Below are 15894 nucleotides of genomic sequence, written 5' to 3' on the forward strand. Positions count from 1 at the left end.
AACGGGCTAGTCTGTGTACGGGATCCAAGACAATAATATCCTGATGATCCTGATAGATCCTAAGAAACCATTCATACGTTTGGTCCTTATGCACAGGGCCAGATTTTAGAGGGAGGAACCTACGGAGCAAAAGTATGTATTTTAAATTACTGTGAAATAAGAAGTAGGTCTCTTGTCCGTGGAACATTCTAGGGTTGCGGATGGTTGGTCGGTGTATTAAAATGGTGTTGGCTGTTGCCAGGAGAGTAATTCTTTGCTTAAGGTCCCGTTAGATTTATGACCAATATTATTGTTCACCCTTACCCAGCCTCCTATCCAATGAGTAGATTTCCTCTGGGGTAAAGCTGCCGGGGCATGAAGTTGACCAGTCACCTCCATCTAGTGCATCTAGTGATAAGTTCAAGAATGGTATAGCTGGTCGAGCCATTCCTCGACTCTCCGGCATATCTTCATGGCATAATGCATAATTAATTTAGAATACCAACTCTTATCATTTTAGGTTTACTGCAAATATAAATAGTGTTCAAAAATCGCTTTGATTTCGATATCTAAAACGCTTACGAACAATTAATCATCTTTGTTTAAGTAATAGGTAGATAGCGGTAGGCGCGTTAGGTAGCGAGCAGTAGCGGTAGTGAGCGTAGTGAGCCTAGTGAGCGGTAATGTGGAGCATGTGGATCGTGAGGAGTGAGGAGCGGCTAGGAGGTGAGGAGTTTCTGTGGTGAGAAACGAGAGTTGTCATGTACAGAACTAGTGTAAGTTATGTAGAACCATTTTAAGCAGCATTAGAGATGATGTCTAGAATTACTGTTTATAAATATGTTTAAGCTTAAGTGTGTGGACTTGAAGTTATAGTGGTATATGTTGCTTCGTATGGTATTTTAGTATATATTTGAGGTTAGGCTGTGTACATTTTTGTTATCTCTGCAATTCGGCCGGAATTGCAGCACATTTGTTTATCAAACATCATTCTCCTTAAGTTAAGTCCATGTGTGGACGAAATGATTGGGGATCGTAAGTGTGGGTTTTGTCGCACTAAATCAACTTATCGGGTTTTTTTTTTGCATTCGTCGGCTACCTGAGAGAAAGTGGGAATGCAGTGAGACAGTACAGCAACTGTTCATATATAGTTCAAGAAAATATGATTCACGGTGTGATGAAACTAGTAAGGCTTATTAAAATGTGTTGAAATTAAATGTATAATTATGTCTGTATAGATAAACATTTGTCTGATGTTTGATCTATCAGAATGGTCTGAAACAAGGAGATGTTTATTGCCTTTGGGAGAAATGTGTACAAGGTTTTGGTGGGAAAGTCAGAAGGAAAGAGACTAGGAGGGAGTGTAGTATTAAGATGGATCATAGAAAAATATGATGTGGTACCGATTGAATTCATCTGGCTCAGGATAGGGACTGGTGGTGGGCTCTTATGAACATAGTAATGAACCTTCAAGTTCCATAAGGTGGTGGGTAAGTCTTGAGTAGATGGGCCACTGTTGGCTTCTCATGAAGGACTTGTCTCCATGGAGTCAGTTTTACGTGTGTATATGTGCTGTTTGGCATCTTGCGTTGCAAAGGTTAGGAAGATGGTTAGAGTGTTGCACTGAGAAGATCTCAGCCACCAACTAATAAGCCAACTTGCTGCATCCAACAGACCATCAAGTATTTTTGTTGGACCATGTATGTTGTGTGCTGCGGAATGACGAGCTGCACACAGTGTGCAACATTAAATTTATTACTTTATATTAAGATTAGTTTTGGAGCTATTGTAGTCATTTTGGTGTAAGTTTAGAATCAAAGGAATGGAATTTTGATGCATGTAAAGCAAATCCTGCATTCTGTCACTCTGCTTTGCCAAAATATATGATGTTTCATGGAAACAGTTTCACAAACTGAGACTGGGTGAGCTGCAGGTAGCCAGTTAAAATGCTTCTATCTGTTAGCTGTTTCATGTAACTAATACAGAGATTACTGGCTGTCATTGGCTATAAAACTCGATTCAACTTCTGTAGTGGTTGTATTCAGTGGCTTCAATAGGAGCAAGTGCACAATGTATGATTGTGCTTCCATCTCACAGCTGTTATGACAATGCTTACTGCCGATATTACTGTGAATAGTTCCCTCATTTATTACCCTTTGTATGCTTATTAGGGTAATTCAGAACTAAGGGTCCGTATTTCGTTATGTAATTATTTATTACCCTTTGTATGCTTATTAGGGTAATTCAGAACTAAGGGTCCGTATTTCGTTATGTAAGTAAAGTAACACTATACAGAGTAAATCATGTGGCTGAGCCATGATCTGTATTAACTTCACTTCTCCACATAGTGATCAAGTCTGTGTAGACACTTATAGTAATACATCAATTTGTTACGTTCTTCATAGAAAAAAAATGCACACTGGGCACATAACCATTTATTGACTTTATTTTGAACATCTTCACTGGAGTGGAAGCACTTACGTCTGAGGTGCTGTCTCATCTTTGAGAAGAGGTGTAATTCTGATGGTGCCAAATCAGGAAGAATTTACCAGCTCCAGGAGTTCAAGAGATGCACAGTCATGGCAGCACTGACAAATCCAGGATTGTCATGCAAAAGAACTGCTCTGGTCAATCCTAGTCTCTTGCACCAAAATGCCTCCTTGAGTCTCTTTAGAGTTTCCTGACAAGCAGCTTCATTTATTGTTGAATTTGGAAGTGTGAAATCAATCATAAGATCTCTGTGAATATCCCAGAAATCAGTAGCCTTCACTTTCCATTGTGCCATCCCTGATGCTCCTTCAGTGTTACGAGGAGTGTGGTGAAGGATTCTTAAGCAGAACTGTTACAGGAGATGAGACCTGGGTCTCCCACTGCCCCTCAGACCTGGAAGCATCCTCATTCTCCAGTCAAAAATTGAGGATAGTGCTGTATCCTGGGAAAGTGATGGCCAGTGTTTTCGGAGATGTTCACAGGGTTCTTATTGTCGATTTCACACCACCCAGTTCAACAGTAAATGAATCTGCTTGTCAGGAAGCTCTAAAGAGACTCCAGGAGGCTATTCAGTGCAAGAGACCAGGACTGTTGTCCAAAGGCATTCTTTTGCTTGACAGTGCTGGACTTCACGGTGTTGCCACAACTGTGAATCTCTTGAAGTACTGGGGTTGAGAAATTCTTCCACATCCACCATACAGTCCTGATTTGGCACCATCAGACTTCCTCCTCTTCCCAAATATGAGAATGCACCTCAGAGATCAGCGTTTCCACTCCCATGAGATGTTCAGAATTAAGTCAAAAAATGGTTCTTTGCTCAGAAGACATTTCTTTTCTCTTTGAAGGACATAACAAATTAATGTATCACTAAGTGGCCTCCGTAGTCTAGAGGTAACGTTCCCACCTCATGACTCGTGGTACGCGGGTTCAAACCCAGCGGAGGTCGTGGAATTTTTAAGGGCGGAAAAATTCAGGGAACAAGTCCTCCAGGAGGGACTTTAAGCCGTGGGTTCCATGTCGTAGCTTTACGGCATGTAAAAGAACCTCATATCTCAAAAGGAGGTCACTGAACCAAATTCAAGGACGTTTCCCGCCCAACAGTAGTCTCTAATGCCTCTGATAGATGGGGGAAGCATTATAGATACCGCCAAGCAAGTAGAGGCTGAACTCGCTTGCTCGGTCGGGACTGATGGTACGCACCAATATCGGTAGGGTATAGAGACTGGTAGAATGTCATAGAGGGAAGCACAATAGATCAAACTGGTCGCGGTGCATGGGGAAACCCACCCTCTCCAATTACTAACTAACTAATGTATCACTATTATAAAAGTCTAAACAGACTTGGCCACTATATGGAGAAGTAAAGCTAATATGAGACCATATCTTAGCCTCATGAGTTGCTTTTTGTATTGTTATTTTACTTAAATAAAATACAGGGACCCTTACTATTTTAATTACCCTTGTATATATGTGTCTGTGAATTCACAGCACTCTAATGTGCAGTGTGCCGATGCATAAGAATTTTAGTATGCAGCCATGGTGTCAAGTAGCAAGAAATGTTTGAATCCTAGTGATATTTCTGGAATTTAGGAAGCAATGAATTAGTAAGTATTGGCAACCTATGGTGGTAGAAGAAATGTATATTGTCCTGGCACATTTCTTGCTTATGGGAATTCTACAGAAGTCCAGTCTGAGATTGAACTTGTCATGAAATTGGCCTGTAGCAATGTCCACTTTTGGTTCTGTCATTTCCGAAGGCAGTTGAAAGCATCTGCAGATTTCTGCATTTCATAGAATATTTCATTGAATATTTGGAAGACCACAAAAATTGTTCCTATCTATCCTATCATAACCCATATAGATTCAAAATTCCAGACTTTTTGCCTACCAGAACAAGAAATTTCCAGTGATGAGTCATGTCTTGTTGAAGGTCCGTCTGTCAAACAGTACTGTCTGTCGAAATCACAGTTCAGAAAATACTAAGAAATACAATGTAGACAGAGAAACATCTCAAGGGAAGATTACATGACAACAGATCTAATCACATATATACTTACACTGTTAATAATTCCTCAGTTCTTCTTTAAATATGAGTATGAGTATGAAGGGTGAGCCATAGAAACTGTCCCTCTCACTATGACCTTCAGTGATCTGTTGTGCTTCCCCTTTGGATTAACCCTCTATTAATCCTACACTTAGAATGAAATGTAGGACTTTATTTTTGGGGGCGTCATTAAAGTCTCTTGGTTCCATGAAGAATTGACCCAGGTGGCGATAAGCTACAGCCTCACAGTCACATTAGATGTGTGTGGCTGATTCATCTTGTAGGCACTTTTCTGTCAGCCCCAGTTTGAAAAGGTGCCCTTTCAGGTGGCAGTGTCCAGTAAGTAATCCTACCACCCATCTTAATTGATCTCTGTTTAATTGTAACAGGTCCCTCGTTCTTTTGGCAGAGGGTCCTGGTATAAATCCTTTTGCCTGTTTGAGTCCAGTTGTGGATTTCCAGTGTTTTTTTGTGATTTCTGTTAGTCCAGTCCCTGGACGCTTTCTTGGCAACTCCAATTGAGATGCCTCAAGCTGGTTCAGGTCCTATGAATGGTTGTTCAGATCCTGTTCTTGCCAGCTGATCTGCGGTTTTATTCCCAGCAGTACCCTCCTGGCCTGGCACCCATATCAGCTTAACTCTGTTATGCCTGGCCAGTTGTGTGGGGGATTGGTGGCAATCCCAAACCAATTTTGAAGTGATTTGATGTGTACCAAGTGCTTTGATTGCAGCTTGACTATCTAATAGAATATAGAAATTCCTATTTTTGTAGTTTCTATCTAAATTCTCAACTGCACATGCCTTAATGGTGTACACTTCTGCCTGTAATACTGTTGTATACTGACCAAGGCTGAAACTATGTTTCCTCGCTGTTCCATCACAATACACTCCAGCTCCAGTGCCTTTATTTGTCTTGGAACCATCTGTATACCAGATTAGTCCTCCCTTTCTATCGGGTTGAAACCCCTCTTTCCATTCACTTCTATCAGGAAATCTGATCGTGAAGGGTCTATCATAAACATGTTTTGGTATCATTTTATCAGATCCCATCTGTAGGATGGGTTCCTTTTTCATGTCCTGAATCATGTATGCATGTCCAGACCCTTCAGATTTAGGTCTTCATTGATCATTGCAATGTAATCTGTAATTTCCTAACTTGGCCTCTGCTTCCATCTGCAGATGCAAGGGGGGGAGTCCTAGTAGTATTTCCATTGCAGATTTTGGAGCTGTTCTCATTGCTCCTGTAATTCCTAAGCAGACCATCCTTTGCAATTTGCTTAGTTCAGCCTGACTTGTTTTAAGTTTAACTCTAGGCCACCATAGGCAACATAGGTAATTATGGGTCTTACTACAGCAATATATATCCAATACACCACCTTTGGTTTCAGTCCCTAGGTTTTTTGTAACGTTCACAAGGCCATATATAGGCCTTGTTAATAGCCTTGTCCAGCTGTTTTTTCCATATCAGTCCCTTGTCTAATGTTATTCCGAGGTACTTGACTTCACTGGATAACCAGATCGCTTGACTGAAGAGGATTGGTACCTTAAGCCCCTTGATATTCCTCCTCCTAGTAAAGGGTATAATTACCGTCTTGTTTGGATTGATAGACAAGTTTGTTCTTTCGCACCACTGTTGTTGTGTGTGTAGGGCTGTTTGTAAGACCTCTGACACAGTATAAGGGAATTTCCCATTTATTAGGATTGCTATATTGTCAGCCTATCCTACTGTGAAATGACCTTTACTGTTGAGCTCCCAAAGAAGATCATCCACTACCAGGCTCCACAGCAGAGGGGAGAGAATACCTCCCTGCAGACACCTTCTCGCTGCAGACTCTCTCAGGATCTCTCCAGGCGATGTAGCACTTATATTCCTGCTTTTCAGCATAGCACAGATCCATCTGCATATTGCAGGCTCAGTGCCATGCCTTTCAGCGGCCTGTTTTATTGTGTCAAAAGAGGTTCTGTCTGAGGCTCCCTCTGTGTCAAGGAATGCTCCAAGGGCTATATCCTTGTGTTCACTGGCATTTTCTCTGTTTGTAACCACACCATGAAGTGTGATTTCAGTAGATTTACCTATTTGGTAAGCATGTTGGTTTCGGTGAAGAGAATGAATCTTCAATGCACCGTCCCTAATGTAATGTACTTTCTCCATCGTTTTCAAAAAAGAAAGACGACAGGCTGATAGGACGATAAGCCTTAGCCTCGGTATAATCAAGTTTCCTGGTCTTCTGTATAAATGTCACTTTGACTTGCCTCCAGGCCATAAGGATAAACCCATGCACCATGCAGGCTCTGAATATGCAGCATAGGTGTGGGACTAAATGTTCCATTCCTTGCTGCAGAAGTTCTGGAAAGATTTCATCTGTTCCCGCAGACTTAAATGGTTTGAATGTACCTAACACCCATCTACTTTTTGATTGATTGATTGATTACCTGACCAGCCAGGCCCCAGTCTCACCTGTTCGTTATGTGTCTACATATGCCAAAGTTCTGCTGGACCCACCCGTCTTCTGAATCGTCAGTCAGCTGTGAATCAGGGAAGTGAACTCTGAACAGTTCTTTCAGTGTCCCTTTCCCAGTTTGGGTACACATACCATCAGGCAGCTTGATAGTACTGCCCTTGTTGGTCACATGTTTTGCCATGACCCTCATGATTCTGGCACTGTCTGGTTCATCGCTGATCTCCTGGCAGTGCCTCCTCCATGACGATCACTTGGCTTTCCTTATTTCTTTATTATAACATTTGTGGGCTTCCTTGTAGGTGTCCCACAGCCCTGTTCTTTTTGCTATAGTAAATAGCTTTCTTGTTCTAGCTCTTAGCCCACCCAGCTTGTTATTCCACCAAGGTGCATTCCTTGGTAGGTGAGTGGTCTTGGCTGGACAATTATGATAATAGGACAAGATGATGGCATGTTGCAGCTGGTCAACAGATCGATCTATGTCCCTTATTGTGCATATATTTTGCGAAATAATCGCCAGATTCACCTTTAGGTTGTCCTTGTACAACTCCCAATTGGTTCTCCTAGGATTCCTAAAGGTAACTTGTTTTGTTGTTATGCTGCCTATTAGAAAGCATAGGTCTCTGTGGTCCAATAAAGATGGCTCGCCGGATACATGCCAATTACTTACCAGGTTTTCTATTTTATCTGTTCCTAGTGTCAAGTCAATAACCTCCTTCCTATTGCGGACCACAAAGGTAGGTTCATTATGATTTAGAATATTCAGGTTTGAGCTCACCAGAAATTCCATAAGGCTTCTCCCCTTGGATTGGTGTCACTGCTCCCCCACATGATGTGGTGTGCGTTGGCATCACCCCCAATGATGAGTTGCTTTTTCCTGCTCTAGTAGTAGTCTGTCATGTCCCTCATTTCCTTAGTTGGTGGTGGTTCATCTGAGTCATATGAAAGGTAGACTGAAGCAACAAGCAGCTCAATTCAACCATCTCAATACGTGTATGTTATCCTCACCACCGTTGCATCCCTAGAACAGAGCTCCAGCAAAGGTAAGGCATTAATATGATTCCTGATATAAACACAGGATCTTGCATTCTTGCCAGGTGCAGTAGATTAAATTCTTGTCCCTGTGTTTGTTAAACCTCTTATTTGACCCTTGTATAATCAAGGTTCCTGAATAAGTACTACGTCTGTCTTTCCCTCAGCTAGCTGCTGGCACAAAGTTGCTGTGGCTGCTTTGCTGTGGTGTAAATTAATTTGAAGGAATGTCATGTTATGTATTGTGTATGTGTATGTGTTTGCTGTTCCTTCTTAGTCTCAGACTGGGTTCCATTTGAGGGGCTCCCCTGATCTGCTCTGCTTTGGTCTGAAGGAGTGGGTACATCATCCCCCTCCCCCTCAGAGCCTGATTTTGAAGATGCTGTGACTATCACAGTTTCTCTTTGGTGCTGAGCCTCAGGGTCTTTCAGCACCTTAACAGTCCCCTGTGAGAGCCCTGTGAATATCTTATATCCAGTCCTCTGTATAATGGTATACAAGTCCTGATCCATAAGTAGGATAAGCCGCTGGCCTTTCAGCTCAGATTGCTTATCAAATTATCTCCAGTGCTCAGTATGGAGTCCAGGATTAAGATGTGCAGTCCAATTCAGTAGCTCTTCCTGATTCTGGGCAACTTTGTACCTAATCCTGAGAGCCACCTTAACAGGCTTGGGTAGGTTCCTGGCATCAGTAGCCTTCAGCCTGTAATCGTCGATGGCTTTGATAAGCCACTGACCAGAGTGTTGAACGGCACATATATAAATAAGTGCACCTCCCTCCAGTCTGTAGGACTTCAGGTGTGGTAGTTCTCCTAATGGAGTCCTATGTAACACCCCTCCCAGTACATCCAGAATGGAGTTCTGGTAATCTTCTGTTAGCTTATCTTCAGGATATGTTTCCCTGAAGATAGCTACCTTTATGTTGGTCACAGCCTCCTTGTAGGTCCCTGGTCCCTTAGTGTCCCTGGGCCTTTTTGGAGCGCTGACCATTTCTGTGGGGTACTGCCCTCTGACCTTGGCCTCTTAAAGGTTCCGGTAGGCGTTTCTCCCTACTTGGGCGAGCATGCATTTCCTGGTTGCTGAATGCCCCTAGTTCCTGCTTTGCTTGCCCTAGTTCTTTCCTTTTTAAGTTTCCGTCTGGCGGATCCGGACAGTGCATTTTTCGCCAGACAGAGTCCAATTACTCCAGAGACTAGGTGTCCCAGACTATCTCCTACTGTAGGTATGCTAGAAGTACTAGCTCCCTGCAGTGGTATATCAGAACTACTGACTCCCAAGGGAGTGGTTTCTGGTTTTGCCTTGGGCAGGTTTCGAACCACTGGTTCGTCCCTGTCTTTGGCTGAAATTTCAACAGCGGGTTCGCTGCTTGCAACCAGGCACCTTAACAGTGTACCAGAGCTTCCTGCCCCCTGCTGAAGTATTTCTCATAGGGATCCCCTTGGAGGGGAGCCCCTCTTCTGTTTAAGGTCCTTATGACTTCTTTTTATTTTGGTACCTTTCATTTTGGTCCCACGAGTTATGGGGATATGGGTCACCACCTGCAGTGTCCCATATGGGTGGAAGGCATGAATACAACGGGGTGCTGCCTGGTGCCCCGAGGGGACCGTTCATGACACCGACTAATAACCACCCCAGTGCCATGCAGCCCTCAGCATGATGCCTTATACCTTAGCTTAGGTGGTTCGGTCCTGTTAAAGATAAACCCTCACAAGCCTCCAGGACCAAGAGTGCTCGATTGGGAGAAGGGGGGGTATCTCAGATGATCAATGGGAGTGCGACACTGGCAAATCATGAGATTGCAACCAGGGAAACCTGCATGGTTGGTCAGACCGTTTTAGAGCGTTGAGCCCAAAGGCTTGCGGCACCTTATCTGTACTCTAGACCCAAGAGTCATTATGCTGCCACATGGGAGGCTCCAGTTGTAATGCCATTGCCCTTTATGGGAACTTAGCCACCAGTCCCAGTTAATCATACTAGTCCAGACCCCGAGACTGTCGTTGCCCAGCGGGACCACGAGGAGGTGTCCCAAGGGTGTGTCCCGATGAATCCCTGGTCCATGATGCATCCCCACCAAAGACAGCCTTGGTTCGACCAACCTCATAGAGGATGGCATCATTACTACCTGTAACATGTGACCTAAGAAAGTCACAGTTAGTCCCGCTGGTGTTATAGTTACTTGTAGTTATGACATGTAAATGGTCAATGAATCCAATCTCAAATCCAAAACCCTGTCTGTAGTCACATCATGCATGTGATAGGATGTAAGAATATACACTTATAGATGTTATATTTTAGTGTCCTGTTACACTGATTCGTGTCCATGGTTTATGCTAATTGTCTTACAGTGTATACACTTTTTAACCTTATTCTTCACTTCCACACTACATGTTTCAGCACTATTGTGCCATCCTCAGGTGTCTTTATGCACACACACACATATCCAGCAGTACAACACATGCAGTAACAGGAGCAAAACACAACACAGAACACGATACACAAATGTATGTAGGAGGAATGCTCACATAAAAGAGGATTGGTGTAATTCGCGTGTTTGAGTGCGATGTAGGATGAATCCTGAAAAGTTTTATTATTTAGAATTCATCAACATATATGACGAATACAGATTTTAGTCATTTTAGAATGAAGACATCATGGCATGCAGTACAATAGTTTAACGTGCATAAAGACACCTGAGGATGGCACATTAGTGCTGAAACATGTAGTGTGGAAGTGAAGAATAAGGTGAAAAAGTGTATACACTGTAAGAGGGTTAGCATAAACCATGGACACTTATAGATTATTTTTGTCATATAAATATAGTTACAAATGTAGAAGAACTTAAGAAGTTTACAAATAGATACATGATTACATTCTGTTAATAGTGATGTGATCATTGCAGCTGTTGGACAGAATGTTGGGCTGTTGAGAAGGTGTGAAAGCAAAAAGCATGAGACATCTTTTGGCCAGTTCATTTTATTTACTGTGTTAGAAATCCTACAGAGACTTACTGAATACTGAATATGATTGACTTAATGGACCAGCATATAAGGGCCCCCATACACTCTCAGTTCCATCTGCAGTTTAAACTGCACAGTTGGATCGTACGTGTAATGGGAAATCCCAACGACTGTGCAGTCAGAACTGTTGACCTGTGGATCTTTTGGAATGGCAAAAGATTTAACTGCGCAGTTCAACTGTGGTGTCCTGTGTGTGTCGATTTCTGAAGGCCAAAGCACAGTTCTCCAGACAGCTGTGAGTTATCCACTCATCTGTTACAGTGTCGATCTAGAATCATGGTTACATGGTCAAAAGATTTTCTCATTGGATTTATTTAACTTTTCAAAACAGAGGAATGTTTATGGAAGATTATATCAAAGGACTATCACAATAGAAGCAAGAGGGATATGAACTGTGGAATTCTGGTTTCAAAAGTGTAAAACGTGGAGCCTAATGTGACACGAGACACTATTGTCAAAAAGATAAACAATTTACATTGCACATTTAGAAAGGAGCAGAAGAAGGTGAAGAAATCCAAAGTGTCAGGTGCTAGTGCTGATGACTTGTGGTATTACAACCACCTCCTTTTTTTGACTGATCAGGAAATGCCACACAGTTTGACCTCCAGTATGCAAGGAGAGGAAAGCGAGGTAAGTGATATTAAGTATATTAAGAGGTTATACAATATGAACAGTTTTTATTGAAGATGAGGACTGTACCCCTCTCCTCTCCCTCCCACCATCATAACCATCCATCCAATAGTCCAAATGCAGTTATTACATCAATTGGCAATGAAGCACAAGCCATAGTTATAAGTGATGTGTGCACAATGTATTACACAGATCGTAGTAAATTATTATTTACTCTTTTGTTCATTGTGCTTGGAACTTCACAGAAATAAGTATCTTACATATACGCTTGTTGCCATGGCACTTGTCCTGTACCGTTAAAATATTCAAAAAATGGTTGCCTTGTTTGTTTTCCGGTTAATTGTTGGTTTCCGTGATTTCCCTGTTGAAGCGGACACATGAATGATGGGTCAGCTCGCAGCCCTACGGTAACAGTGCAAGTTTCTGGGTCCTCCATGCCAAAACATTCTGGTGGCATATACGTTTCAGGGGATGTTCTGCGTAGAAAATTGTGCAGTGCACAGCTAGCCATTACTATATCTTGAATGTTGTCAAGTTCAACGTTTATGTTGGTTTTAAATACACCAAATCTTCCCACCAAAATACCGAAGACATTTTCTATGATTCTGCGAGCACGTGAGAGTCTGTAGTTGAATATTCGCCTTTCTTTTGTAAGTTGTTTTAAACTGAAAGGTTTCAGGAAATCTTTTCTCAAGGTAAATGCTTCATCTCCAACGAAGACGTATGGTAGCTTTNGCCACACAGTTTGACCTCCAGTATGCAAGGAGAGGAAAGCGAGGTAAGTGATATTAAGTATATTAAGAGGTTATACAATATGAACAGTTTTTATTGAAGATGAGGACTGTACCCCTCTCCTCTCCCTCCCACCATCATAACCATCCATCCAATAGTCCAAATGCAGTTATTACATCAAGTGGCAATGAAGCACAAGCCATAGTTATAAGTGATGTGTGCACAGTGTATTACACAGATCATAGTAAATTATTATTTATTCTTTTGTTCATTGTGCTTGGAACTTCACAGAAATAAGTATCTTTCATATACGCTTGTTGCCATGGCACTTGTCCTGTACTGTTAAAATATTCAAGAAATAGTTGCCTTGTTTGTTTTCCGGTTAATTGTTGGTTTCCACGATTTCCCTGTTGAAGCGGACACATGAATGATGGGTCAGCTCGCAGCCCTACGGTAACAGTGCAAGTTTCTGGGTCCTCCATGCCAAAACATTCTGGTGGCATATACGTTTCAGGGGATGTTCTGCGTAGAAAATTGTGCAGTGCACAGCTAGCCATTACTATATCTCGAATGTTGCCAAGTTCAACGTTTATGTTGGTTTTAAATACACCAAATCTTGCCACCAAAATACCGAAGACATTTTCTATGATTCTGTGAGCACGTGAGAGTCTGTAGTTGAATATTCGCCTTTCTTTTGTAAGTTGTTTTAAACTGAAAGGTTTCAGGAAATCTTTTCTCAAGGTAAATGCTTCATCTCCAACAAAGACGTATGGTAGCTTTGTTCCATTAACATTGGATGATTCTGGTATTTTCAAAGAATCGCTTTTCAACTTTTCGTAGAAATCAGTGTACTCTAAAACACCACCATCAGATACACGGCCATTTGTTCCAAAATTAAAATAAATAAATTAATTCATAATTTGAGTCTGCGACCCCTGTAACAACCTGGCTATGGAATCCTTTGTAATTGAAGAAGAAGGAACCGGCACCTGGAGGTGGTGTTATCGAGATATGCTTGCCATCCACTGCACCGAGGCAATTGGTAAAATTCGATTTTCCTGAAAAACCTTTGGCATTTTCCTTGCAGTCCTTTTCGCAGGAGAGAAACTGAAAAAATTAAAAACGTTATACTACATATAGAAACTTTCCCATTCAAAATAAATATACTACATTCCTGATCACTAATATTCAGTATTAATTTTTTATTTTGTATTTTTAGGCAGCTGATTTCACTGAGGACTCAAACGTGACTACTCCTGACAGGGAATTAGATGTTTCTTTGAATTCACCCAGTCGGTCAACCTCAGACTGTACTCCAGGCAGCGATACAACAGCCCCATATTTGCCAGACACACAAAGAATCTTTAAAAGGGCTAAGAAACCATCTCCATCCGACAGTCTGTTGTCTCTTGTTAGTGACAAATTACAGGAGGTGAGGCATGAGGACCAGTTCGACATTGCAGGCAAAAATGTTGCTGCCAAATTGAGAATATTGTCGAAAGAGCAGAGAATAATAGCAGGGAAATTAATCAACGACATACTCTTCCATGCTGAGATGGAAGCATTAACCACGAACTCGAAAATGATTGTTAATGAGCAGCTAAGTGTTTCCGTCCCAGTAGGAGGTTCACAATACTGTACTCCACCTGTGGTGGGGATGCAGCACTTACGACTTTTTTCACTAATTTCCACCAATATATTTGTAACAACATCCGTTACGAAAATGCAATTATAATATATGACTTTTTAAGAAATAAATTTGCTCTTCAATATAAGTGATGAATTGAATTTATGCTTACCTTGCAGTAGTCCTTCAGTACTTTGTAAATAGCACGGCAAGTCTCTGGTATAATTTTTCCCAATGCTTGTGGAGAGATATAGTTGTGAATTTCATATTCTCATAACTCCTTCCTGTGGCCAAAAATCTTAAAGTAGCCATGAGTCTCTCGTGAGGCGTTATGGCTTGCCGCATCCTGGGATCTTTTCTCTTAATCAGTGGACAAACCATCGACAGCAAAGCACGGTAGGTACATTCATTCATTCTGAGGTAGTTATGCCAATCTTTCGGATGAAATCTGAATTCTTGTAACAAATTAACATGAGAAAAATGGTCTTGATTCAATAACCAACTTTTTGTTCACTTCCTGCACTTTCTCTTTTCAGATTTCGTTTTTGCTAGGATAATTGCGATGACTGCATAACAAAATAGTTCAATTGGAGGCATTAAAAAAGATGATGGACTGCCATGAACCAAAGCGAACTTCTGATGTAACTGTGTAGTGTGTGGTAAAATGTCTCTCAGTTTAAACTGAGCACATTTGGCACAGTTTTGACTGCGCAGTTACAACTGCAGATGGAACTGAGTGTGTATGGGGGCCTTAACCCAGTGCATAGGTAGTGACCATTTCCAGTACACCATGCAGACGATAATGGAATTTTGAATCAAGGGAATTAGTAAGTCAGAAAAGCAAGCCTGTACATACTTTGTGTAAATGTAGGAGCCACCTCAAAAAGCTGGGAGCTATTCATTCATCACTAATCTGTCAGACGACAGGTCCACAGTTTCTTGCAAAACAGTTTCTCCACTTAATGCAATCTCAAGCTTTCTCCTTCAATCAAATTATCCTCTTCTGTCCCCAAGGTCATCCAGCATCTTACGTCTTCTTCCTCGTCTTCTGGGCACTTCTATCTGCCCCTCCGGTTTGATTTGTCTCCAGAGGAAACATCTCGCATACGTGGTATCGCTGTATTTGGAAAGAGACTATGCAGGAAAACTGACAGTGTGGTAGTTTTTCCATTTGCTTTCCACATCACAGTACAACAGCCGTTCAAGCCACTCTCGTCATGCCTGTTGCTATACGAACTTGAACCATCTCGAGCATCATTTGCTCTGTGCTTCAAGTTGCTGCTGATGACACTGCTTCCGGCATCAGTTTTTGGTTTTTGGTGTCTCTCTTCGTCTGATGCCTACCCTTTGACCTGTCCAGCTAGGGAGGCCCTGCCAGTAGCTACGCTACTGCTGGTATAGCTCTCAGGGTCCTTGGCATACACAAACCCCCTCACCATGATAAGGTGGAGACACCAACGAGGGGGCTAGGAGCTATAATGAAATAAAATATATTGCGTGAGAAAGTACATCTTATTAATGAAAGGATAAATTATAGCTCTTTCCTGTCATGCTCAGGAAAAACCCAATTTGCTCTTGGTAGGTTATGGGGATAACAAAGTGTGATCTTCCATTCTTAGGACATGGGGAGAGGGCATACAGGAATGGAAGAATGGGGATGAGGGAACTGTTTTAATGTGAATGAGAGAAGAGAGGAATGATGATAGGATGAGCAAGTGTAATGGATGGGAAAGCAGTAAGGGAAAAAAGAGATAAAGATGTGAAAGGTTGGAAGAAAGAAGGAAGCTATTTTTCCCCTTAACTTGACAGGTCACACATTAGTAGTAAGACAGAAGGAAACTGTGAACACCATGGCATACTGCTGGCCAGATTTTGCACAGGCCGT

The 15894-nt window shown here is 41.9% G+C and overlaps 1 protein-coding gene across 1 annotated transcript in view; it reads left to right on the plus strand.

Moving 5' to 3' along the window:
• Window positions 1-687: 687 nt before the first annotated feature.
• The window catches only part of LOC111865618, a 46569-nt gene continuing 31362 nt past the window's right edge, over window positions 688-15894 (plus strand). The window contains exons 1-3 of the mRNA XM_023853796.2: window positions 688-755; window positions 10903-11650; window positions 13602-13814. Coding sequence (XP_023709564.1) covers window positions 11606-11650; window positions 13602-13814 — 258 coding nt within the window. The 5' untranslated portion in view covers window positions 688-755; window positions 10903-11605. The remainder of the gene's footprint in view (window positions 756-10902; window positions 11651-13601; window positions 13815-15894) is intronic.

Source organism: Cryptotermes secundus, unplaced genomic scaffold, assembly GCF_002891405.2.
Source record: "Cryptotermes secundus unplaced genomic scaffold, Csec_1.0 scaffold2405, whole genome shotgun sequence".
In the NCBI taxonomy this organism is placed as follows: Eukaryota; Metazoa; Arthropoda; class Insecta; order Blattodea; family Kalotermitidae; genus Cryptotermes; species Cryptotermes secundus.